Source organism: Scyliorhinus torazame, chromosome 9 (genome assembly GCF_047496885.1).
Source record: "Scyliorhinus torazame isolate Kashiwa2021f chromosome 9, sScyTor2.1, whole genome shotgun sequence".
Lineage (NCBI taxonomy): Eukaryota > Metazoa > Chordata > Chondrichthyes > Carcharhiniformes > Scyliorhinidae > Scyliorhinus > Scyliorhinus torazame.
Window position 1 is genome coordinate 116,997,303 of NC_092715.1, and position 27,787 is coordinate 117,025,089.

Here is a 27,787-nt window from a genome sequence, read left to right on the forward strand (position 1 = left end):
TTGCTACAATGTTCAGCTCGAAGTGCCGAGTGGATGATCCATCTTGGCCTCCTCTGGTGGTCCCCAACATCAAAGATGTCAGTCTTCAGCCAATTCAATTCACTCCAGGAAACAGCTAAAGGCATTGGATACCGCAAAGGCTACAGGCCTTGACATTATTCTGGCAATAGTACTAAAAACTTGTGCTGCAGAACTAGCTGCGCCCCAGCCACTCTGTTCCTGCACAGCTACAATACTGGCATCTGCCCAACTATAAAAATAATTGCCCAACTATGTTCTGTCCACCCAGCCAATTACTTCGCCATCAGTCTATTCTTCATCATCAGTAAAGTGATAGAAAGGGTCATCAGCAGTGTTATCAAGCGCACTTGCTCAGCAATAATGTGCTCTTGACACTCCGTATGGGTTCCCTCAGGGCCACTCGGCTCCAAACCTCATACAGCCTGGGTTCAAACAGACAAAAGAGCTGAACTCCAAAGGTGATGTGAGAGTGACTACCCTTGACATAAAGGTTGCATTTGACAAAGTGTGGCATCAAGGAGCCCAAGCAAAACTGGTGTCAATGGCAAGTAGATAGCATAGAGAAATTTAGAGACATTTGGTTTTTTAAAAATTATTTTTATTAAGGCATTTATAAATAAACATCAAACACAAGCACAATCAAGATTTTAAAAATAACCAAAAGACAACAGGCAGAAGATCACATTGTAACTCAATGAATAACCAACAACTGCAGCCCGCCCTCCCTACCATACCCCCCACCCCCACTGCCTCCACTTTTTCTTGTTAACCATAAACCGCCCCCCCCCCCCCCCCCTGTCCCTGCTGACTTAACTGTCCTGGAAGAAGTCAATGAACGGTTTCCATCTCTGTGGGAACCCTTCCATCGACCCCCTTAAGACAAATTTAATTTTCTCCAACCTCAGGAAATCCGCCAGGTCGCTCACCCATACCCCTGGTTTTGGAGGCTCCGAGTCCCTCCACCCCAACAGGATCAGTCTCCGGGCTACCAGAGAGGCAAAAGCCAGAACATCGGCCACTCTCACCCCCTGGACTCACGGGTCTTCCGACACTCTAAACGCTGCCAATTCTGGACTCAGGACCACCTTCACCCCCAGTACCTCCGACATCACGCCAGCAAACCCCCGCCAAAATCCCTGCAACTTCAGGGAGGCCCAAAACATGTAAACATGATTCGCGGGCCCGCCCGCACACCGCCCACACCTATCCTCCACCCCCTCAAAGAACCTGCTCATTTTAGACACCGTGATATGCGCCCTATGGACTACTTTAAATTGAATGAGACTCAGCCTGGCGCATGAAGAGGACCCATCCATCCTCCTCAAAGCTTCCTCCCACAACCCAGCCTCCAGCTCTCCCCCAGCTCCTCCTCCCACTTTCGCTTAACTACTATCGGGGCGTCCTCCCAATCCATCAATTCTTTATATATCTCTGATACCCTGCCCTCTCCAACCTCTGTTCTCGACAGCATCTTGTCCTGAAACCACAGGGGCGGCAGATCAGGAAAGAACATCACCTGTTTTCTCAAATAGTTCAACACCTGTAAGTATCGGAACCCGAGGAGTATGAGTTTCCACTGGGCAACTCGTAGTCCTCTACCAGTTCTTTCGGGCTCGGGAAGCTGCCCCCCACGAATAAATCCCCACCTACCGCCAACCCTGAAACCCCCCATCCAGTCCCCCCAGAGCAAACCTGTGATGCCCACAGATCGGAGGCCAATCCGAGGCCCCTTCGAGCCTCAAGTGCTGTCACCACTGTCCCCACACCCTCAGGGCCACCACTACTATCAGACTCGTGGAGTACCTGGCCGGCGGGAATGGCAGAGGCGCCGTCAACAGCGCTCCCAAACTAGTACCCTTACACGAGGCTGCCTCCGTCCGCACCCATAGCGACCCCTCCCCCACTACCCACTTCCTTACCATGGCTATATTCGCTGCCCAATAATAATTCATTAAATGTAGCAAGGCCAACCCGCCCCCTTGCCAATGACAACGGAAGCACATCCCACCTTTTAAATTCACCCTTCATTTGCTCCACCAACCGAGCCAGATTCAACTTGTGCAATTTCTCCCACCCCCACGCCACCTGGATGCCAAGATACCTGAAACTCGCCCCCACTACCTTGACGGCAGCTCACCCAGCCTTCTCTTCTGCCCCCTCGCCTGGATCAGGAAGACCTCACTCTTTCCCATGTTTAATTTATACCCCGAAAACCGGCCAAATTCCACCAAAATGCCCATAATACCCTGATGCTTTCCAGTGGGTCCGATATATACAACAGGTTGTCCGCATATTGGGACACCCTATGCTCCAGCCTCCCCCCTCCCCCGCACAATCCCTTTACAACTGCTAGATGCTCTAAGCGCCATTGCCAGTGGCTCCATCGCCAAGCCGAAAAGCAACGGGCAAAATGGGCACCCTTGCCTCGTCCCCCGGTACAACCTAAAGTACCCCGAGCTCTTACACTCGCCACCGATGCCCGGTATAGCAATTGGACCCAATCCATAAACCCCTACCAAAACTCGAACAACCCCAATACCTCCCACTCTACCCAATCAAAGGCCTTCTCTGCGTCCATTGCGACTGCCACCTCCACATTCCGTCCTTCTGGGCGCGAATCCCGTCTGGTCACCAGCAGGCGCTCAAGGTCTCCCAAAAACCGTTTAGAAAATTATACTGGGACGCCGCCTGGGCCCGGGGCCAGGGCCTTCCCTGCCTGCACTGCCCCCATACCCTCCAGCACCTCCACCAATCCAATGGGAGCTCCCAGACCCTGCTTCACCCTGGGGAATTCTAACCCACCCAAAAAAAAATCCCGCATTCCCCCCCCCCCCCCAGCCTGGGACTCCGATTCATAAAGCCTCCCATAGAACTCCTCAAACAATAATAATAATATAATAATCACTTATTGTCACAAGTAGGCTTCAATAAAGTTACTGTGAAAAGCCCCTAGTCGCCACATTCCGGCACCTGTTCAGGGACCCATTCACCCACACCCCATTCACCCCCACCGGACCCAATACCACTCCACCTTTGCCTCCTTGACCCTGCCAATCTCCCTCCCTGCCTCCTACTTCCTGAGCTGCTGGGACAGCATCTTGCTAGCCTTCTCCTCGTACTCCTACACTGCCCCTCTGGCCCTCCACAACTGCCCCATTGCCTTCCTCGTGGACACCAGCCCAAACTCCATCTGGAGCTTCTGCCTCTCCTTCAACAATCCCGCCTCCAGGGCCTCCGCGTACCTTCTGTCCACACGCATAATCTTGTCTATCAACCTTGCCATCCGTGCTCGCTTCTCCCTCTCCCTGTGAGCCCAAATTGATATAAACTCCCCCCTGACTACTGCCTTGAGTGCCTCTCATAGAGTGCGGCTGAGGCCCACCTGTGTCATTTACTTCCACGTAACCCCGGATGGTGGCCCTCACCCGCTCACACACATCCTCCACCGCTAGCAGCCCCGCATCCAACATCCACTGCGGACGCTGAGCACCCCCCCCCCCCCCCCCGCCCCAGTCCACTCGCTAGTCCACCCAATGTGCCATGTGGTCCAAGACCACGATTGCCAAATATCCCGAGTCCACCATCTCCACCAGCAACGACTTACCCACCACAAAAAATCAATCCGCGAGTGGACGTTATGCACATGGGAGAAGTATGAAACCTCCTCTGCCTTCGGCGCTCCAAACCTCCCTGGGGTCCACTCACCCCATGCGCTCCATAAACCCCTTCAGCTCCTTCGCCACCGCCGACATTCTTCCCGATCTCAAACTCGATCGGTCCATCCCCGGGTCAATGACTGTGTTAAAGATTCTCCCCCCCCCCCCCCCCCCCGTAATCAGCCGGTGCAAGTCCAAGTCCAGGATCTTCCCCAATCCTCGACTCATAAACTCCATATCGTCCCAAGTTGGGGCATTGACATTAACTAGGACCACTGGCGTCCCCTCCAATTTCCCACTTACCATCATGAACCTTCCCCACGATTCCGCTACAATATTCCTCACCTCAAACGCCACATGCTTATTGACCAGCACCGCCACCCCACGCGTCTCAATATCCAACCACGAATGCAAAACAATCCCTACCCACCCTTTCCTTAGACTTGTCTGGTCCCCGATCTTCAGATGTGTCTCTTGCAAAAAGGCCGCATCCGACTTCAAACTCCTCAGATACGCGTAAACATGCGACCATTTGACTGGGCCATTCAGCCCCCTCTCGTTCCATGTGACCAGCCTGGTCAGAGGGCATTCCCCCCTCCCCCTCTGCCGATCAACCATACCCTTCTTAGGCCAGCCCCCGCCCATGCCCCACGACCCTCCAGACCCACCCCAGAATGTCCATCGTCACCACTCCCTCCCATATAATGCCACATCAACAACACCTATTGGGCGGGCAGTGCACCCTCCTTGCCCTCCACCATCTTTATCTGTGGCGCACCACAAAAACACTCCTGCTCCAACAGCTCTTTCTTTCTTGTGGCGTTCCTCATCTACTGATCCATGCACCAGCCACACCTTACCTGGGCCTTTTGCCTTCAGGCAGGGAAAGACCGAAAAAATCCGCCTTGAGCGGGAGCCACAAAATGTGCCACCCCGTACCTTGTGCCACCCCGACTCTTTTTTTACAGTGTTATTATCTGATGCAGACCCTTGATTTCTCTGCCTACCCCTTTTTTTATTATCATTTCTGTCTTTTTCTCTTGTTCTTGATCCCCCTGCTCTAAGTCCTTACTGTGGAGATGCCGACGTTGGACTGAGGTGAGCACAGTAAGAAGTCTTACAACACCAGGTTAAAGTCCAACAGGTTTCTTTCGAATCACTAGCTTTCGGAGCACAGCTCCTTCCTCAGTTGAATAAAGAGGTGGGTTCCAGAAGCATATATATAGACAAAATCAAAGATGCAAGACGTCACTTTGAATGCGAGTCTTTGCAGGTAATTAAGTCTTTACAGGTCCAGACGGAGCAACTGGAGAGAGGGATAATCACAGGTTAAAGAAGTGTGAATTGTCTCAAGCCAGGACAGTTGGTAGGATTTCGCAAGCCCAGGCCAGGTGGTGGGGGTTGAATGTAATGCGACATGAATCCAAGGTCCCAGTTGAGGCCGTACGGAACTTGGCTATAAGTTTCTGCTCGGCGATTGTGCATTGTCACGCATCCTGAAGGCCGCCTTGGAGAATGCTTACCCGAAGATCAGAGGTTGAATGCCCTTGACTGTTGAATGCCCTTTACTGCTGAAGTGTTCCCCGACTGGAAGGGAACATTCCTGCCTGCCGATAGTCGCGCGATGTCCATTCATCCATTGTCGCAGCGTCTGCATGGTCTCGCCAGTGTACCATGCTTCGGGACATCCTTTCCTGCAGCGTATGAGGTAGACAACGTTGACCGAGTGTCACGAGTATGTACCACATACCTGGTGGGTGGTGTTCTCACGTGTAATGGTGGTACCCATGTTGATGATCTGGCACGTCTTGCAGAGATTGCCATGGTAGGGTTGTGTGGTCCTTACATAGGTTCCCATCCTCCTGATCTATTAGTTTAAACCCTCCCCAACCACTCTAGCAAGTACTCCCTAAGGACATCAGTCAGGGTCCTGCCCAGGTGTAACCCATCCAGTTTGGACAAGTCCCACTTCTCCCAGACCAGTCCCAATGCCCCAAGAATCTCCCTCACACCATCTCTTCAGCCACATATTCATCCACTTTTATCTGGAGTGTTATCAATGGGTTTGGTGATGTTGTGTAGATGGTACCTGTACATATTTTCTAAACAGTGTACATAATTATGGATAATTAAGAAAAACTTTCAGGGATTTAGAGAGTGGGACTAATAGGATAGCTGAAAAAGCAGATAAGATAGATCAAATGGGCTCCTTCTGTGAATCATAGAATCCAATAATAATAATCTTTATTGTCACAAGTAGGCTTACATTTACACTGCAATGAAGTTACTGTGAAAATCCCTAGTCGTCACACTTGTGCGCCTGTTCGGATACACCGAGGGAGCATTCAGAATGTCCAATTCACCTAACAAGCATGTCTTTCGGGACTTGTGGGAGGAAACCAGAGCATCCGGAGGAAACCCACGCAGACACTAGAAGAAAGTTCAGACACCGCACAGATAGAGACCGAAGCCGGGAATCGAACCCTGGTGCTATGAAGCAACAGTGCTAGCCACTGTGCTACATGCCGCCCATAGAAAAGTCACAGCACAGAAGGAGGCTATTCTGTCCTTGCCAGCCCTAGAACGCCCAGGTGCCCTGTACCTGGTCCATAGTCCTGTAGCTTAGAGCACTTAAGGTGCAGATCCAGGTATCTTTTAAAATAATTTAGGGTCTCTGCCTCCACCACCAACGCGAATTCCAGACTACCACTACCCTTTGCACAAAAAAGTTTTTCCTCATGTCCCGTCTACATCTTCTGCCACTTATCTTGAATCCATGTCCCCTGTTCTAGAATTCTCCACCAAGGGAAACAATTTTATCCTGTCCACCCTATCCCGTCACCTCATAATTTTGTACACCTCAATTAAGTCACCTCTTTGACCAAGGAAAATATCCTTAGCTTATCCAATCTCTCCTCGTAGCCACACTTTTCTAGCCTTGACAACAAATTAGTAAACCTCCTCTGCACTCTCTCCAGAGCCCTTCCTGTAATGTGATGACCAGAACTGCACACACTATTCCAGGTGTGGCATCACCAGTGTTTTATACAATTCTAACGTTACATCCTTACTTTTATATTCTATACCTCTGCCAATGAAGGACAGCATTCCATATGCTTTCTGGACAACCTTGTCTACTTGAACTGCTGCCTTTAGGGGTCTTGTACCTGTATGCCAAGATCTCTTACTTCATCTACCTCTCTTAGTATATTCCCATTTAATGTGTACTTCCTACAACTGTTCGACTTCTCCAAATGCATGATCTCACACTCCTCTGTGTTAAATTCCATCTGCCACTTCCCTGCCACTTTACCGCCCACTCCACCAATCCATCTATATTGGTTTGAAGATGATAGCTATCCTCTACACTGTCCACCACTCGTTCAATCTTTGTGTCATCTGCAAAGTTCCCAATCATGCTCCCCACGTTCACGTCCAAATTGTTAATATATAACACAAACCGTAAGGGTCCCAACACCGAGCTCTGTGGAACACCACTTGAAAAAATTTCCAATTGCAAGGGCAGCCATCGATCATTACCCTTTGTTTCCTGTTACTAAGCCATTTTTTATGCAGTTTGTCATATTGCTGTGCATCTGATGGGCTTTCACTTTCTTGACCAATCTGCCATGTGGGACTTTGTCAAATGCGTCGCTAAAATCCATATACACCACGTCCACTGCACTGTCCTCATCAACCCTTCTTGTCAATTCCTCAAAGAATTTGATCAAATTCGTGAGGCAAGACGTTCCTTTAACAAATCCATGCTGACTATCCCTGATTAGTCCATTCCTTTCTATGTGACAGTTAATCCTATCTCTCAGGATTGATTCTACTAATTTGCCCAACTTTGATGTAAGACTAACTGACCTATAATTGTTTGGCATTTCCTTCGATAACCTTTTAAACATTGGAACCAAGTTTGCATTTCTCCAGTCCTCTGGCACCTCCCCTGTCTCTAGGGCAACACAGGTGGAGAAGGTAGTCAAGAAGGCATACGGCATGCTTGCCTTCATTGGCCGGGGCATTGAGTTTAAGAATTGGCAAGTCATGTTGCAGCTGTATAGAACCTTAGTTAGGCCACACTTGGAGTATAGTGTTCAATTCTGGTCGCCACACTACCAGAAGGATGTGGAGGCTTTAGAGAGGGTGCAGAAGAGATTTACCAGAATGTTGCCTGGTATGGAGGGCATAAGCTATGAGGAGCGATTGAATAAACTCGGTTTGTTCTCACTGGAACGAAGGAGGTTGAGGGGCAACCTGATAGAGGTATACAAAATTATGAGGGGCATAGACCGAGTGGATAGTCAGAGGCTTTTCCCCAGGGTAGAGGGGTCAATTACTAGGGGGCATAGGTTTAAGGTGAGAGGGGCAAGGTTTAGAGTAGATGTACGAGGCAAGTTTTTTACGCAGAGGGTAGTGGGTGCCTGGAACTCACTACCGGAGGAGGTAGTGGAAGCAGGGACGATAGGGACATTTAAGGGGCATCTTGACAAATATATGAATAGGATGGGAATAGAAGGATACGGACCCAGGAAGTGTAGAAGATTGTAGTTTAGTCGGGCAGTATGGTCGGCACGGGCTTGGAGGGCCGAAGGGCCTGTTCCTGTGCTGTACATTTCTTTGTTCTTTGTAGTCAGGATTGTAAAATCTGCTATTTCCTCCCTGCCCTCCTTCAGTAGCCTTGGAACCAATCCATCTGGCCCTGGCGACTTACCAACTTTCAAAGATTTCAATCCTTCGCATACCTCCTCTCTCTTTATTATTCTCCCATCCAATATCTCACAATGTTCTTCCTAGCGTACTATATCTGCATCATCCATTTCATTTCTAAACACGGAGACAGAATATTCATTTAAAACCCTTCCCACAGCCTCTGCACATACACAAAAGTTCCCGTCTTCATCTCTGACAGGTCCCACCTTTTCCTTAACTAACCTTTTCCTATTAATATATTGTAAAACATCTTTGATTTCCTTTTTGACTTTGTCCCTGCACTCTCTATACTCGCCTAGGCTATCTGAAGTGCTTAGTTCTTTATGCCTGTCATACGTTTCTTTTTCTGTTTGATCTTCCCCTGTATTCCTTTAGACAACCAGGGGGTTCTACATTTGGTAATACCACTCTTATTTTTGGAGGGGATATGTCTACTTTGTACATTTAGGATCTATCCTTTTATGCCTCCCACTATCATTCCACTGATTTATCCTCTAGCAGTGCTAGCCAGTCCACCTCAGCAAAGTTCCTTCTAATTTCTGCAAAATAGCCTTCCCCCAGTTCAAAGGTTTTACTCCTGCTTTATCTCTGTTCATTTCGATGGTAATACTGAATCTAACTGAATTGTGATAACAGTGCCTGATATGGTCACCAACTGTCACTTCACCCCATTTGCCCTTCTTTGTTCCCCAAGATTAGGTATAGAATTGCATCTCCTCGCGTTGGGTTTGTCACTAATTGGATGAAAACATTTTCCTGGACACACTGCATGAATCTTTCCCCTTATGTTTTTTGATTCCCAGTTGATATTGGGATAGTTAAAGTCTCCTACTATTATTGCCCTCTTCTTCTTACAGGCAGAGATTTGTCTACATTTGCTCTTCTATCACCCATCACCATTTGGGGGTCTGCCATATACTCCCAATAGTGTGACTGCCCCTTCTTTGTTTCTAAATTCAACCCATAAAGCCTTGTTTGTTAACCCGTTTCATATATAATCCCTTCTCACAACTGGAATGAATTCCTTAACCATTAGTGGTACTCCCCTCCTTTCTTACCTCCCCCTCTGTCCTGCTTGAAAACTCTATATCCAGGGATACTGAGCTGCCAGTTTTGCCCCTCCTTTAGCAGGTTTCCATTATACCTGTGACATCCTGCTGCCATTTGTCTACCTGTGCTCTCAACCAATCTAGCTTGTTTGTAATACTCCTTGCATTGAAGTACAAACCATTTAACCCCACCATTTTCCCTTGTTGGACACTTTTAAAACTTTGCTTCTTCTGTTATTCCAAGTCTATCATTACATTTTCTACATCACTAGCTAAAGTTCTACCTCCATTTTCCTGATCTGACTTTGACCTACCTGATCCTACTCCTAGGATCCCATCCCCCTGCCACATTAATTTAAATACTCCCCAACAGATCCAGCAAAAGTCCCTGCTAGGATATTGGTCCCAGCTCTGCCTGGGTTCAACCCTTCCGGTTTGTACAGGTGCCACCTGCCCCAGAACCGGTCCCAGTGCCTCAAGAATTTGAATCCCTCCCGGCTACACCATCTCTCCAGCCACACATTTGTCTGATCTATCCTCCTATTCCTGCTCTCTCTAGCGTGTGGAACTGTGTTTTATGATTCTCTGATTTAAAGGACATTTTCATATTGTTTAATTCACTCTTGTATAATATTCATACAGAATCACACTTTGCATAAAGGTTTACAACTGTTGAGAAAACTGTAATTGTCAAGGATCAACAATCTGTGTTTTTCCATTAATTCTTAAAACAAAAATTGCTATCTCCTAAAGCAATAGCGAACAAAGTTGTAAATAAGATGACATGTTCAAGATGATTTGGTGCTTGATCTGGAGAAACGATGGAGTGCAGGAATGTAGAATCGCCCATATAGTTTTTGTGAATATGTGTATTCAATTTTAATTGTTTTTTTTCCTAATACAGGAATTGATGGACTGTCACTGGAAATCTCTAATATTGTTGATATTAGGAGTGAAATAAATCAAGAAATTGCAATGAGGCTGATCACAGATGTTAAAAACAACAATCAATTCTACACTGACCTGAATGATTTCCAGGTACATAAACCATTTGAAAATAATGCATAAAGCTTTAAGCACAGTTCTGCCCAACTTAAAGTAATGGTTAATCTTAAGTGTTACAGAGGAGGATTTATAGCTCACTTTCAAGAAACATATCATACAATGTTGTGAAATCAGGTGTGGATGTTTTTATTTAGATTTTCACAGCGTCCATTCTTTTTCCTTCTAATTTTAAAGGTGGAATGCTGATGGAATTGTTGTTATAATTTAATTGAACTGAGTATTTTTTTTAACTCATTTTAGTTTTTAATGCATTTCTCACTATAATATTTATAGATTGCAGTATAAATATTTACTGTGATTATTGCTACAATATTCTGAGTGTTACCAATATTCGCATTGAGGATACATACGCTCTATCGTGTTGTGCGACGCTATCACTGCTAAATGGGATAGACTTCGAATAGATCTAGCAACTCAAGACTGGGCATGGTGGACCATCAGCAGCAGCAGAATTGTATTCAACCACAATCTTTAAGCTCATGACCTGGCATACCCCCCACTCTATCAATACCACCAAGCCAGAGAATCAATCCTGGTTCAATGAAGAGGGCAGGAGGGCATGTCAGGAATAACACCAGGTATACATAAAAATGAGGTGTCAACCTGGTGAAGCTATAATACATGACTACTTGCTTGCCAAACAGCATAATAAAAAATAATAATCTTTATTAGTGTCACATGTAGGCTTACATTAACATTGCAATGAAGTTACTAAGCAGCCAGAAATAGACAGAGTTAAGCAATTTCATAACCAATGGATCAGATCTAAGCTTTGCAGTCCTGCCACATCCAGCCATGAATGGTGGTGAAAAATTCAGCAACTCACTGGAGGAGCATGCTCCATGAATATCCCCATCCTCAATTATGGAGGAGCGCAGCACACCAGTGCAAAGGATAATACTGAAGCATTCGCAACAATCTTCAGCCAGAAGTGCCAAGTGGATGATCCATCTTGGCCTCCTCTGAGGTCCCAAGCGTCACAGATGTCAGCCAATTCGATTCACTCCAGTTAATATCAAGCTGGAGGCACTGGATGCTGCAAATGCTATGGGCCCTGACAATATTTCAACAACAGTACTGAAGACTTGTGCTCTGGAACTATCGCATCCCTGACCAAGTTGTTCCAGTATAGCTGCAACACTAGCATCTACCCAGCAATGTGGAAAATTGCCCAGGTATATTCTGTACACAAGAAACAGGACCAAGTCCAACCCAGCCATTTGCCATCCCATCAGTCTACTATTAATCCTCAGTGAAGTGATGGAAGGGGTCATGAACAGTGATATCAAACGGCACTTACTCAGCAATAACCTGCTCAAGGACACTCACTTTGGGTTCCACCAGGATCACTCAGCTCCTGACCTCATTCCAGCCTTGGTTCAAACATGAACACCTGAGGTGAAGTGAGAGTGCCTGCCCTTGTCAGCAAGGCAGCATTTGACCGAGTATTGTATGAAGGAGCCCTAGCAAAACTGGAGTCAATGAGAATCAGGGGGGGAAATACTCCATGATTTGGAGTCATAATATCTGGCACAAAAGAAGATGGTTGTGGTAGTTGGAGGTCAATCATCTCAGCTCCCAAACATCATTGCACAAGTTCCTCGGGGTAAAGTCCTGTAGGTCCAACCATCTTCTGCTGCTTCATCAATTATCTTCTTTCCATCAGGAAGTGGGTGGTGGGGGAGGGGTCGGCATGGGAGCGTATGGAGACGGCTTCATGCAAGGGCACCAGTTTGGGGGCGTTGGTAACTGTGCCTCTGCCGTTCCCACCGGCACGGTACTCCACCAGCCCCTGTAGCCACCTGGGTTGGCCAACTCCCGATGTAAAATGGAGAACAGCAAAGGCTGCAGGGAAATTCAGCCAACACCGGCAGAAACCAGCAGGTGAAAGTTACTGTGTATTAAACTCTGCAAAAGCCCAGACAGCATCGATACAAGCAGCCATCTGCATTATAATGTAGCAGCCATCTACATACTAATGCGCGATCCCCGGGAACAATCGCAACATTTGGGACAAACAAAGCTAAGCCAGACTCCCCGGCGCCAGCAGGAGCCAACACAAAAGAGGTTAACGGACACCTCAAGACCGCCCATCGATCAGGGAACCGCTCCAGTATTGGAGAAATCAAACCAAGCGATTGGAAAGTAGTCCAATCACCTGGAACCAGGTACGGGGTCCGCCCCGAAAGGCGGGAAGCCCCGGGGGACTATAAAGTTAAGCCCCCAAGTTCAAATCGTTCTTCTTGACAGGGTCACTCAGCAACGCGAACCAACCCTTGAGAGTAAACTGTCCAAGCTACCGCATCACTGAAGTAAGTCTCAAGTCGACGCTCGCTACGAGGTAGGCGCTCCTAGCTACCAGTCCATACCAGCTTTGAATCCCGCAGTTTCAGAATCCGAACGAAAGGCCATTTGTTACCCTGGCCTGGTGGGCCAGTCCAAAGCTAAGTATAGGCCTATTAGTTGTAGAAGTAGCTTAGACGTAGGATTTATGCACGAGTAGCGATTTACTGTGTATAATAAATGTGCTTTGATTTGAATCTTACTAATTGGTGTGTTGAGTTATTGATCATTACTTGAACTTGAACCTCGTGGCGGTATAAAGATACCTGGCGACTCGAGAGCAAAGGTTAAAAACAGAGCCAACCAAAATTGAACCAACCAAAAGTTAGCAACACCCTGTGGTGAATGCGGCCTTGAGAGTCTGGGGGCAATGGAGGAGACATGTGGGAGCAGAGGGAGCATCGGGCTGGTCCCCAATCTGTAATAATCACCGGTTTGTCCCGGGAAGTATGGATGGCGGATTCCAGATATGGCGGAGAGCAGGGATTGAGAGGATGAGGGATATGTTTATAGAGGGGAGCTTTCCGAGTATGAGGGCGCTGGACGAGAAGTTTGGGTTGGCGAGGGGAAACAAATTCAGGTATCTGCAGGTGCGGGACTTCCTACGTAAACAGGTGTCAACCTTCCCGCTCCTACCGCTAAGGGGGATTCAGGACAGGGTAGCTTCCAGAGGGTGGGTAGGAGAAGGGAGCGTCTCGGACATTTACAAGGAACTTATGGGGTCAGAGGAGACGCAGACCGAGGAGCTGAAGCGCAAGTGGGAGGAGGAGCTGGGAGGAGAGATAGAGGATGGTCTATGGGCGGACGCGGTGAGTAGAGTCAACGCGTCTGCAACATGTGCCAGGCTCAGCCTGATACAATTTAAGGTCATTCACCGAGACTTTCTGCGGAGACAGGTACCAACCTTCCCACTCCTGCCACTAAGGGGGATTCAGGATAGGGTGGTTTCTAGAGGATGGATAGGAGAGGGGAGTGTTTCGGACATGTATAAGGAGCTTATAGGATCAGAGGAGACGCAGATCGAGGAGCTGACCCCAGGTATCTTTATACCGCCACGAGGTTCAAGCTCCGCCTGATACAATTTAAGGTCATTCACCGGGACTTTCTGCGGAGACAGGTACTAATCTTCCCACTCCTGCCACTAAGGGGGATTCAGGATAGGGTGGTTTCTAGAGGATGGATAGGAGAGGGGAGTGTTTCGGACATGTATAAGGAGCTTATGGGATCAGAGGAGACGCAGATCGAGGAGCTGAAGCGAAAGTGGGAGGAGGAGCTGGGGGAAGAGATAGAGGATATGTTGAGTAGAGTCAACGCGTCCACAACATGTGCCAGGCTCAGCCCGATTCATTTCAAGGTCGTGCATCGGGCTCACATGACAGTGGCCCGGATGAACAGATTCTTTGGGGTGGAAGACAGGTATGCAAAATGTGCGGGAGGACCAGCGAACCATGTCCACATGTTGTGGGCATGTCCAAAGCTTAGGGGATTTTGGCAGGTGTCATGTCCACGGTGTTAAAAACAAGGGTGGCGCTGAGTCCAGAGGTGGCGATTTTCGGGGTGTCGGAAGACCCGGGAATCCAGGAGGAGAAAGAGGCAGACGTTCTGCCCTTTGCTTCCCTGGTAGCCCGGAGACGGATACTGTTAGCTTGGAGGGACTCAAAGCCCCCGAAGTCCGAGACCTGGCTATCGGACATGGCTAGCTTTCTCTGTTTGGAGAAAATCAAGTTCGCCTTGAGAGGGTCACTGTTCGGGTTCGCCCGGAGGTGGCAACCGTTCACCGACTTCTTTGTAGAAAATTAATCATCAGTTAGTTTAGCTTAGAGTTGGGGGTTAATAAAGGTGGGACCTGTAAGGGAGGGAGACGGCTTTTGCACTATGCTTATAGTTTCATGTACATTGTTTATTGTGTTGTTGTTATAATACCAAAAAATACCTCTAAAATGTTCATTAAAAAAAAAAATTATCTTCTTTCCATCATAAAGATACCTGTTCGCTGATTATTGAACATTGTCAGTACCATTCTTGATGCTGAAGCAGTCCATGTCCAAATGTCCAGGCTTGGGTTGACAAGTGGCAAGAAACATTCACGCCACACTAGTGCCAGCCAATGACCATCTTCAACAACAGAGGATCTAAGCATTGCCCATTACATTCAATGGCATTTCTATTGCTAAATTCCCCACTCTCAACATGCTAGGGGTTACCTTTGACTAGAAACTAAATTTTACTAGCCATATAAATATTGCGGCTATCGGAGTTGATCAAAGAAAGAATAGAAGAATATGCAAATAGGGTTAGAAGAAGAGGGGTGGGAGGAGGCTTGCAGGGAGCACAAACTCTTGGGCCAAATTTGTTGTTTCTGCCCTGTAGGCGTGATGTAACTCACTAAACAAACAAAGTGGTGATAAAAAATGGCAAACATTTCCAATTTCCCTTCTCTCTCCCCACACCCTCTATCCTCCTCTCTCCCCCTGCGGCATGGTGGTACAAGGATTAGCACTGCTGCCTCACCCAGGGTTCCGAGTCCAGTTCCAGCTTTGGTTAAACAAAGAACAAAGAAATGTACAGCACAGGAACAGGCCCTTCGGCCCTCCAAGCCCGTGCCGACCATACTGCCCGACTAAACTACAATCTTCTACACTTCCTGGGTCCGTATCCTTCTATTCCCATCCTATTCATATATTTGTCAAGATGCCCCTTAAATGTCCCTATCGTCCCTGCTTCCACTACCTCCTCCGGTAGTGAGTTCCAGGCACCCACTACCCTCTGCGTAAAAAACTTGCCTCGTACATCTACTCTGAACTTTGCCCCTCTCACCTTAAACCTATGCCCCCTAGTAATTGACCCCTCTACCCTGGGGAAAAGCCTCTGACTATCCACTCTGTCTATGCCCCTCATAATTTTGTATACCTCTATCAGGTCGCCCCTCAACCTCCTTCGTTCCAGTGAGAACAAACCGAGTTTATTCAATCGCTCCTCATAGCTTATGCCCTCCATACCAGGCAACATTCTGGTAAATCTCTTCTGCACCCTCTCTAAAGCCTCCACATCCTTCTGGTAGTGTGGCGACCAGAACTGAACACTATACTCCAAGTGTGGCCTAACTAAGGTTCTATACAGCTGCAACATGACTTGCCAATTCTTATACTCAATGCCCAGGCCAATGAAGGCAAGCATGCCGTATGCCTTCTTGACTACCTTCTCCACCTGTGTTGCCCCTTTCAATGACCTGTGGACCTGTACTCCTAGATCTCTTTGACTTTCAATACTCTTGAGGGTTCTACCATTCACTGTATATTCCCTACCTGCATTAGCCCTTCCAAAATGCATTACCTCACATTTGTTGACTATGAAGTTTGCACTCTCTCCCCGTGTCTGTGTGGGTTTCTTCCAAAGTCCAAATATGTGCAAGTTAGGTGGATTGGCCATGCTGAATTGACCCTGAGTGTCCATGGATGTACAGGTTAGGTTATGGTGATAGGGTGTGGGGGGTGGGCCTAGGTAGGGTGTTCTTTCAGAGGGTCGGTGCAGACCTGATTTGCCAAATGGCCTCCGTCTACAAAATTATGAGAGATATGGACAGGGTGGATAGCAACAAGCTTTTTCCAAGAGTGGGGGTGTCAATTACAAGGGGTCACGATTTCAAGGTGAGAGGGGGAAAGTTTAAGGGAGATGTGCGTGGAAAGTTTTTTACGCAGAGGGTGGTGGGTACCTGGAACGCTTTGCCAGCGGAGGTGGTAGAGGTGGGCACAATAGCATCATTTAAGATATATGAACGGGCAGTGAACAGAGGGAAGTAGATCCTTGGAAAATAGGTGACAGGTTTAGATAAAGGATCTGGATCGGCGCAGGCTGGGAGGGCCGAAGGGCTTGTTCCTGTGCTGTAATTCTCTTTGTTCTTTGTTTTTTGTTCTGCACTGTAGAAATTCTATGGTTCTAATAACCAATGTTTTTTAATATAAATTTAGAGTATCCAGTTCATTTTTTTCCAAAAAGGGGCAATTTATCATCATATCATAGAATTTACAGAGCAGAATGATGCCATTCAGCCCATCGAGTCTGCACCGGCTCTTTGAAAGAGCACCCTACCCAAGCCCACACCTCCACCCTATCCCCATAACCCAGTAACCCCACCCAACACTAAAGGCAATTTTGGACAAAAAGGGCAATTTAGCATGGCCAATCTACCTAACCTGCACATCTTTGGACTGTGGGAGGAAACCGGAGCACCCGGAGGAAACCCACGCACACAGTGGGAGAACGTGCAGACTCTGCACAGACAGTGACCACAGCCGGGAATCGAACCTGGGACCCTGGAGCTGTGAAGCAATTGTGATAACCACTATGCTACCGTGCTGCCCTATTTAGCGTGGCCAATTCACCTTCCCTGCACATCTTTGGGTCGTGCGGGTTGATGCATGATCAATGACCACTAAAGCTAGGTTGTAGTCCCACTGAAGGCTTTAATACGCTAGATGTTTCCCCCCGCAGCTCAGGTACAGAATGAAGGCTGCTGGGGCGGCACGGGCTCTTATACCCCGCCTAGCAGTGCGGAGCTACCATACATCTTGACCAATAGAAAGCATACAGTTTCCATCAATGGTGCTCCAGCATACCAGGTACCATAATACCTCTACTACCACATTCACCCCCTGTGAAAAAAGAGTCCGGCGGGGGTGGTTGCCTGATACTACAAACATGGCAACGTGGTAGAATTAGTTATGGAGGTACTGTAATACCTCTGTACAGCGTTTTGTAACTATTTACAATTGATGATTTAAATTTACAATTTAAAATGAAGCAATCAGTCGATCGGGGGCCCTGGTCGTCCTCTGTGATCGTTGGAGCTTCGGCGGTAACTCCAGTGGAGGCTCGGGCGCCTGTGACTCCAGGAGCGTGGCTTTGATCTCCATGGCAGCTACGACACCCCTAGACGGCGCTAGTGGGGACAATGGTTAACCTGGGAAGGGAGCACCTGCGGAGTGCGTCGGTGGGTGTGAGAAATTAATAAATTCTTTACCCGTCAGTCTGGCCTCAATAAAACTCGAGATGGATTTGTAGGCACAGCATTAGTTATTTTTATTCGACTTGCAAGTCTGACTCGTTTCTCAGAACCAAGAACACAAGCTGCCTATTAGGTCTACAGAATCGAGTGATTCTCAAGAACAAAGAAATCTCTACCAACACATTCAAATGGCATCAAGTTTCACAGACACGATTCCCATAGGTCATCCTATACCCCTCCTGACCTGGTCATAAATCCTAATTGGCTCACTTCTCATCCCTTCCCCTGGCCTCTTATTACCCAGCATCCTTTTCTCCTCATACTCTAAACACCCCATCCCTCCCTCCTTTGCCATGCTCTCTGAAATCCTGTGTCTGTGAACTAACATGAATTAGACCGGCCTATATCTACATTACAGTAACTAATATCGTTAAAGTAACTATTTTATATCACATTTGTCATTCCCTCCTTTTATCATTTCATGATAACCTAGCTATTCAATCCATAGCTACAGCCCCTCATCTAAAAAGATTTGTCACTGCATTTCCAATTCCTGTAGTAGCCCCCCCCCCCCCCCCCCCCATTCGCTGCACCCTCGTGGATTTTAACAGCCAAGATTCTAGGGGCGTTGATCTGTTCCAGTGCACCCCGCATTCTACCCATCACGCATTTAAGGATGGCCAGGCCCACAAAGATGCAGCCGATTGCCACTGCTAAATACATGGCCATATTTATCAACCTTCCAACCTCCAAATCCCCAGTTACCCCAAGAGCCAGGATCCTGCATACCGTCCAGGTGATCCCGTATGCGATCCATAAATTTTTTTAATTTAAAATTTTGTATTATTTTTTGTGGGGGGATGTTTACGGTGTATATGGTGTTTATTACGTTTAGGGAATGTTCCTTTGGTTTGGGTGCTGGATGGGGATGGGTGAAGGGATTTGATGGGGAGACTGTGGGAGAGTGTGGGCGTCGGTGTTGGAGGGGCAGACCCCCACGAAGGAAGACGGGGAGTGGAGGCCCGAGGATGGGGAATTGGGGTAAGGCCGCAAAAGGAGCTGCGCCAGAGGGGGCGGGGCCGGCTCAGGAAAGCGCGGGCTTTTTCCTGCGCTAGGGAAGGACGGGGGTGGGGGCCGGGGGGGGATGGGCGGTGCTGGAGAGGAGCGCACACTGACGGCCAGGGAGGGGGAGGGGGGATTCTCACACTGGGGGGGGAGGGGGTGGGGGGGTCGATGGAATGGCGGGAGAGGCCGGGGTCAGCAGGAGTCAGCTGACTTACGGGAGTGTTATGGGGGGAGCAAAAGGGCTAGATGTGGATCTAGGGGGGGGAAGAGGGGGGGTATAGGGTTGCTGCTGCATTGGCCAAAGGGGAGCTGGAAGTAGGAGAGGTGGTCGGGGCGGGGGTCCGCCGTCTGGGGGACTGGAGGGTGCGGGAGGCGCGGGCACGTGGCTGGCCTAGAAAAGGAGATGGCTAGTCGGCGGTGGCGGGGGTGGGGGGGGAGGGGTGAGTAGCCTCCCAATCCGGCTGATAACTTGGAATGTGAGGGGCCTGAACGGGCCGGTCATGAGGGCCCGGGTGTTCGCGCACTTAAAGGGACTGAAGGCAGACGTGGTTATGCTCCAGGAGACACATTTGAAGGTGGCAGATCAGGTTAGGCTGAGAAAGGGATGGGTAGGACAGGTATCCCATTCAGGGCTGGATGCGAAGAACAGAGGGGTTGCAATACTGGTGGGGAAGCGGGTGTCATTTGAGGCAATGAATATTGTAGTGGATAATGGAGGTCGATATGTGATGGTGAGCGGTAGGTTGCAGGGGGTGCGGGTGGTACTGGTAAACGTATATGCCCCGAACTGGGATGATGCCGGATTTATGAAACGCATGCTGGGCCGGATTCCGGACCTGGAGGTAGGAAGCTTGATAATGGGGGGGGATTTCAACACAGTGCCGGACCCAGCACTGGACCCATAAAGCCAATACATCAGATATACAAGTCTGATGTGCTTGCGTGATCCATAAAGAGGAAACAGAATCATATGTACAACCTAATCGTTCCCACATTTGTTTATCACTCTCCGGAGCGTCCTCCTGTAACCTTATGACGTCTTGGATGGTTGGCATTGGCTTGTCAGAAGCAGACATATTTATAGTAGATCGTTTAGTGTAACTTAATATTTTAGGCACCATCACTTGCTGAATTTGCGCGGCTGTCCGCGCTGCACAATCTGCTTGTTCATTACCTACGTCAACTGGGGTCTTACCGTTTGTATGGGCAGCGCATTTAATGACGGAAATCTGCGCGGGCATAAGGAGGGCCTGCAGTAGGTCATTAACTAAACCCCGGTGGGATATTTCCGTGCTGGCCGAGATAAGGAATCCCCTATTCTTCCAGAGCTGTAGGTTGGCTGAAGTCGAGTGTTAATCATTTCAGGGACCTCAAAATATTTTATGGAAGTGCCGTCTGGTATGACTTGAAGTGCGTACTCTGTTGGATCTGAATGATCCACTGCCCTCCTTACCATAGGCCCCAGATCCTTGGCATGGTACTGGTCGTGGACCTGACGTGTAATATGAGGGCCTACAGAAGGTGACTGTGGCCATAAATGTGGTGGTATTGTAACAAAATCGGCTGTACCTTCTTCTCCCGTGACTGTGGCTGTAATCTTGACTGGCCATTCGGTCCCAATTAATGGCTGGTATTTGTCCTCCAACTCCCTGTTTTGTCCGGTTCTGTCATTGGCCAGGGTAACGTGATGCAGTGAATGTTCAATGTCTAACGTCCACCACTGGGGAGTGATAGAAATATAGCACTGTTGTCTCATCCGCCATGATTGAACCGTTACCCCTTCGTCTCCGCACTCTAGCTGTAGCTGGAAGATACACAGTAAATCTCGGGCCAACAAGTTACAGTCCAATCCAGTGGTCACTACAAACTGATGATCCGCAGACTTATTCTCGTAAGTGACTGTCACATGTTCAGAAATAGGATACTCACACACCTGTCCTTGGAACCCCAACAAATGCTGCGTGTGGTCAGATAGTGGTAGTCGAAGTTCTGATTGCACTGAAGACATGGCTGCCCCAGTGTCGATTACAAATGGGTAATGTTGATCTCCTATCTGCAGAGAAATAATAGGTTCCCTGTTCGATTGGAGAGTCCTTATGACTAAATTAGCAATCCTGTGTTGGGAAAGGGTTTGCCTGGGAGAAGTCAGTGTATCTCGTCTGACCTCCCCTTGGTGGGTACCCCCTCCTTTGGGTCGGGTAGTCTCCTTCTGCTGCCCGTCTTTTAAAGGGGCATTCCTGTTGCCAGTGATCTGCACGGCCGCAATTAAAACATGCATTGTTCCTGTTTTGTTATGTTTCCTTTGTAACATAAGCGGCTTCCATGTGTTGCATTTGTCAAGGAAGGTCGGGACGTGTAAATAACTTCAACTCATTTATTTACACGATGTACACTTTTATAACTTGAGTTTGACACTTCTGCTAATCCTATTGTAGCTACCTAACTGACTAACCAGCTGCTGTCTTCCACGTGGTGGGTGTGATAATGAATCAACCCTGTGCCTCTCCTCACCGACTGTCTCCACTGGCCAAAGGGGCTGATCATGTGTGGGGTGTCCTTTATGTATGGGTTGGTGTAATGCCCCCCTGTGGTCGTGTCACCTCCTTGTGTATCGTGAATGTCCATTGGTCGCCTCCCATCTATCCTATCTATTGGTTGAGTGTGTGTGTGTGTGATGTTTCTGGTGCTCCCTCTAGTGTCTGTCTAGCTTACATGTATTTACAGTGATGCACATCACCACAGTTCCCTCTATATCTGCCCCGTCCTCTTTCCCAGTAGACCAATGGCCCCTCAGAGGGGGCGGCAGTTGTAAAGCTGTTGGTGCATACGGTGGGCCATAAAGAGGAGCTGAGGGTCCATTTGGGTGGGTTTGATATCCTCCCTCATGTTGATCTACCCACCCAAAGTCACAATATTGGGGTTCCAGCTGGTAAGCCACCGTTTCTGCCGCTGGTTGGGGTCTCAGATCATCCTTTTTCATTACATACTCAGTCTTAATCTTTGTAACTGAGCCTCCTTCCTGGCCTACACCCTCATTCCAATAAAATCTGACTGCCCTGGCCATTTGAGAAGGGTCGTTCTCTGTCCAATTCATGTTATTACATTTCATGGCAGTAGCCACGGAAGGTGGTAGGCAATGCATTAACATAGCATTTTGATATGGCAAGTCACCTGACTGCCCACGGTAGATTTCATTAAAATGTTCCAGAAATTCCTCTGGCTCTTCAGCCTTTTTAGGTTTGAGGTCTAAGATAGCAGAGAGGTTTATGGGCTTTTAAAATGTGGCATTCAATGCATTCAGGATTTGTGTCCGTCTATCATCATCCAACGCATGAGCTTGCTGAAGTGCGGCGTGGCTAGCATAATTCAAGTGGTTGAGGTAACTGCGGTGCTCTGCTGGGGTTAAAACCTGCTGGACTGGGGCCCAGAGGTCCCTATAATCAGCTTGATAAACTGAGATGGTAGTTCTCAAATGATCCACGAAAGCAGCAGGAGATTTCTTCCTGTCTGGGATTGCAGCCATACTAGCCATCATCTCACTGGGTCTCCATGGGAAATAAACGTCTATCGTGGGATGGTCCGCCGCCGTCACAGCGTCAGGGTTTGGTATTTTCCTAATCGGCATCTGTCTCAGAGTCTCACTAGGGGGCGCTCTAGCTGATTCCTCTGGCTCTTCCAAGACTTCAACGTCCTTCCCTGTCACTAGAGGTAGCTCCAGCTCCTCAGAACCATCCCTATCCTCTTCCTTTGTTCTCGTACTTTTCTGTCCTATCATATCGGTCTGAAGGGATTTAGGTGGTATGCGTGATTGTTTCTGGATAGGACCAGGCCCTTCTCTCGCTGTCTGAGATCGGGTCCTAGAGCTAACTGGGCTGGTGGAACAGAGCTCCCCTTCTCTCGCAGACAGTGAAGATGGTAAAATAGGACCCTCGCTATCAACCGAAGGGGCTGGAGAGGCTGGCATGATTTGAATCTGGGGAGCAGTGACTGGATATAAATGATGATACTCTATTGGTTCCGGAATTAGTGCAGACAATGCTACTGGTGCAGTCAGAACCCTAGCCGACCTTGTCAAATTTTCAAAATCTTCATCCTCTGTCTCTGTCAATACAAGGCCAGCCATTGAACTACGTAGCCCATTGTTTTTTGGGTTTTTTTCCCACCCTCTCTTTACTTGCGCGTTTTTTTTTGAATGCACACTCCTTTTTCAAGATGTCTAGCGTTTTCTGGTTTCCCCCTTCACTAATTGGAATCCCCATTTTAAGGGCATTTTCTTGCCAACTTAACAACATGATCTTATCCCTCTCATGTTGACAATATTGTCTCCATAATCTATTTGACTCTTTAGCTTTCATACTTTGGCTCTCTTTTTTTTTTTCTTGCCTATTTATAACCAATGGCAATTTTTGCTACTTGGCAAAATTATTAAAAAGCTTTTAACAGTGTTCTTGTAAAACTTAAAATGTTTGAAAATTCAAATTGAATTACTGCAACCTGCAAGCTTAGCTCTGATCTCAACTCAGAACTAAATTTACAATTTGCTTAACACAAACTTGTATAACTTTTACAACTTAATTAATTCTTTATCTTAACAATTTTTCTTTTAACAAGATTTCTTATATTCACAAAAATGTTGGCTGCTATCAATGAGGGAGCAGTTAGCTGCGGTGATTTATACCGGAGCAAAGTCAACTGTCATCGCTAGATTTACATTTTTTAAAATGGTGTCAGTGTGTTTCTTTAAGTTTCTATTAATTCACGAATAATATGGCATAAACATTATTTCAAGTAATTAAAACTTAAGATTCTGGCAATTTCAATCAATTGCTTTCGAAAATAATAAACTTTTATCAAAGAGGTGGAGAAACCCACTGGTTTCCTTTAATTAATTCAAAACGTAACTTTGCTGGAGTTTCACTGACTCGAAAGAAAGATATCCAATTACACCACAAGCTGCCTGTTATCTCAAGCTGCTGTTAACCCTTTGAGAGACTTCTGCTTTAACTAACATGCAGCATCCAGTTTGTTTTAAAATTTATCGTTTCTCGCCACTACAGTCCAAGGATACAATTTTAGCTTAATCAACTATAGATTTAAAAACACTCATTGAACTAAACCCGCTTCCTGAGGTCCCATTAGTTCTCAAAAACAATCACACATGGAATTAAACCATCTTTTTTAGATGTCCCATTAATCCCAAAACCGAATCATAACTCACACATGGAATTAAACCATCTTTTTTAGATGTCCCATTAACCCTAAACCTAACCCAAACCGAATCATAACTCACACATGGAATTAAACCATCTTTTTTTAGATGTCCCATTAATCCCAAAACCTAACCCAAAACCCACACACGGAATTAAACCATCTTTTTTAGATGTCCCATTAATCCCAATACCTAACCCAAAACCGAATCATCAATTATGAAATCCCATCAGTTAAATTTCTAATCCCCAGACTGACCTTTGATTTCGTCGAGACAATCTTTCCGTACCAACGGATTAGTGACCAGACTAATCAGACCATAAGAAGAGGGGAAAAATCAATGCGCGGTCATTTTCCAGCTATACATTGTGGGCCCTTTTCCACTCTCCTTGTCCAAAATCAGTCTAATTCTGATTTTGCGGTTGGTCAGAACCGTCTTGAAAAATCCCGGGCTTCCGGCACCAAATGAGAAATTAATAAATTCTTTACCCGTCAGTCTGGCCTCCATAAAACTCGAGATGGATTTGTAGGCATAGCATTAGTTATTTTTATTCGACTTGCAAGTCTGACTCGTTTCTCAGAACCAAGAACACAAGCTGCCTTTTAGGTCTACAGAATCGAGTGATTCTCAAGAACAAAGAAATCTCTACCAACACATTCAAATGGCATCATGTTTCACATACACGATTCCCATCGGTCATCCTATACCCCTCCTGACCTGGCCATAAATCGTAATTGGCTCACTTCTCATCCCTTCCCCTGGCCTCTTATATTACCCAGCACCCTTTTCTCCTCATACTCTAAACACCCCATCCCCCCCTCCTTTGCCATGCTCTCTGAAATCCTTTGTCTGTGAACTAACATGAATTAGACCGGCCTATATCTACATTACAGTAACTAATATCGTTAAAGTAACTATTTTATATCACATTCGTCAGGTGGGGGGGCCTAGACGGGGCCGGCGGAAGGACCGGTCCTCCTGTAAGGTGTCCTGGTAGAGGGGAGGGTAGGACTGGTGGCTGGGGTGTGCGTGGGGCTCCGGCGGGTGCCAGGTCTTGTAGGGAGACCGTATCTTGTCGGCCGCCGGGGTACGTCACGTAGGCGTACTGGGGGTTAACGTGGAGAAGATGGACCCTCTCGACCTACGGGTCCGACTTGTGCGCCCGCACGTGTTTCCGGAGCATGATGGGTCCGGGTGCTGCCAGCCAGGTCGGGAGCAAGACCCCAGAGGAGGACGTCCTGGGGAAGACAAGGAGACATTCATGAGTTGGCTGGTTGGTGGTGGTACAAAACAGTGACCTGATGGAGTGGAGGGCATCCGGGAGGACTTCCTGCCAGCGGGAGACTGGGAGATTCCTGGACTGTAGGGCTAGTAGGACGGTCTTCCAGACCGTTCTGTTCTCCCTCTCTACCCTGTCGTTACCCCGGGGGTTGTAACTGGTCATCCTGCTCAAGGCGATGCCCTTGCTGAGCAGGAATTGATGCAGTTCGTCGCTCATAAAGGAGGACCCCCTATCACTATGTATGTAAGCGGGGAACCCGAACGGTGCAAAGATGCTATGGAGGGCCTTGATGACAGTGGTTGCGGTCATGTCGGGGCAGGGGATGGCGAATGGGAATCGGGAGTACTCGTCAATCACGTTCAGGAAGTACGTGTTGCGGTCGGTGGAGGGGAGGGGGCCTTTGAAGTCCATGCTAAGGCGTATAAAGGGACAAGAAGCCTTTATCAGTAGCGCTTTCTCTGGCCGGTAGAAGTGCGGTTTACACTCCGCGCAGATTTGGCAGTCCCTGGTGGCTATCCTGACATCCTCGTGGAGTAGGGCAGGTTGCTGGTCTTGATAAAATGGAAAATGCGAGTGACCCCTGGGTGGCAGAGGTCCTCGTGGAGGGCTCGGAGGCGGTCCACTTTTGCAGTGGCACATGTGCCGGGGGACAGGGCGTCAGGAGGCTCATTTAGCTTCCCGGGACGATACAAGATCTCGTAGTTGTAGGTGGTGAGTTCGATCCTCCACTACAAGATCTTATTGTTTTTTATCTTGCCCCGCTGTGCATTATCGAACATGAAAGCAACCAACCATTGGTCAGTGATGAGAGTGAATCTCCTGCCGGCCAGATAATGCCACCAATGTCGCACAGCTTCTACTATGGCCTGGGCCTCCTTTTCGACTGAGGAGTGGCGGATTTCGGAAGCATGGAGGGTACTTGAGAAGAAGGCCATGGGTCTGCCCGCTTGGTTGAGGGTGGCCACCAGAGCTACGTCAGACGGGTCGCTCTCGACCTGGAAGGGGAGGGACTTGTCGATGGCGTGCATCGTGGCCTTTGCAATGTCTGCTTTGATGCGGCTGAAGGCCTGGCGGGCCTCTATCGACAGGGGAAAAGCTGTGGATTGGATCAGGGGACAGGCCTTGGCCGCATAGTTGGGGGCCCACTGGGCGTAGTAACTGAAAAACCCTAGGCAGCGCTTCAGGGCCTTGGAGCAGTGAGGGAGGGGGAACTCCATAAGGGGGCGCATGCGTTCAGGGTCGGGGCCTATAACTCCATTTCACACTACGTAGCCGAGGATGGCTAGGCGGTCGGTGCTAAACACGCATTTATCCTTGTTGTATGTAAGGTTAAGGATCTTTGCGGTCTGGAGGAATTTCCGGAGGTTGGTGTCGTGGTCCTGCTGGTCGTGGCCGCAGATGGTGACATTATCGAGATACAGGAATGTTGCCCGTAAACCGTACCGGTCAACCATTCGGTCCATCTCGCGCTGGAAGACCGAGACCCCGTTGGTGACACCGAAGGGAACCCTTAAGAAGTGGGAGAGCCGCCCATCTGCCTCGAAGGCAGTGTATTTGTGGTCACTAGTGCGGATGGGGGGCTGGTGGTAGGCGGACTTAAGATCCACCGTGGAGAAGACCTTGTAATGCGTGATCCTGTTTACCAGGTCGGATATGCAGGGGAGAGGGTACGCATCCAGCTGCGTAAACCTGTTGATGGTCTGACTGTAGTCGATGACCATCCTATGCTTCTCCCCGGTCTTTACCACCACTACTTGAGCTCTCCAGGGACTGTTGCTGGCTTCAATGACTTCTTCCCTCAGTAGCCTTTGCACCTCTGACCTCATAAAATCCGGTCCTGGGCACTGTAGCGTCTGCTCCTGGTGGCGACGGGTTTGCAATCCGGGGTGAGGTTCGCAAACAGGGAAGGCGGGTCAACCTTGAGGGTCGCGAGGCCGCAGACAGTGAGGGTGGTATAGGGGCGGCGAATTTGAAAGTTAGACTTTGGAGGTTACACTGGAAGTCTAAACCTAGGAGTGTGGCTGCGCAGAGGTGGGGAAGGACGTAGAGACGGAAATTTTTGAACTCCCTTCCCTGGACTGTGTGGTTTGCTACTCAAAACCCCTTTTCCACCACTGAGTGGGAACCAGAGGCCAGGGAGATTTTTTGATTAACGGGTTGGACGAGGAGAGAACAGCGCCTTACCATGTCGGAGTGTATGAAGCTCTCCGTGCTCCCAGAGTCAATTAGGCAGGACGTCTCGTGCCCGTTGATAAATACAGTCGTTGTAGCAGTTGAGAGTGTTCGAGGCCGGGACTGACCCAGAGTCACCGAGGTTAATCGCAGCAGTTGAGTGTTCTCTTCGGGCAGTGTGTGGTCAGCCGAGCTGGGGTCCTG

General features: G+C 48.2%; 1 protein-coding gene across 5 annotated transcripts in view; it reads left to right on the forward strand.

Annotated features, from left to right (window-relative positions):
• man2a1 (mannosidase, alpha, class 2A, member 1) overlaps window positions 1–27,787 on the forward strand; it is a 327,615-nt gene that overhangs the window by 249,680 nt on the left and 50,148 nt on the right. For all 5 annotated transcript variants that reach the window (XM_072516408.1, XM_072516407.1, XM_072516409.1 and 2 more), the window contains one exon: window positions 10,347–10,480. In XM_072516408.1, the coding sequence (XP_072372509.1) occupies window positions 10,347–10,480 (134 nt within the window). The remainder of the gene's footprint in view (window positions 1–10,346; window positions 10,481–27,787) is intronic.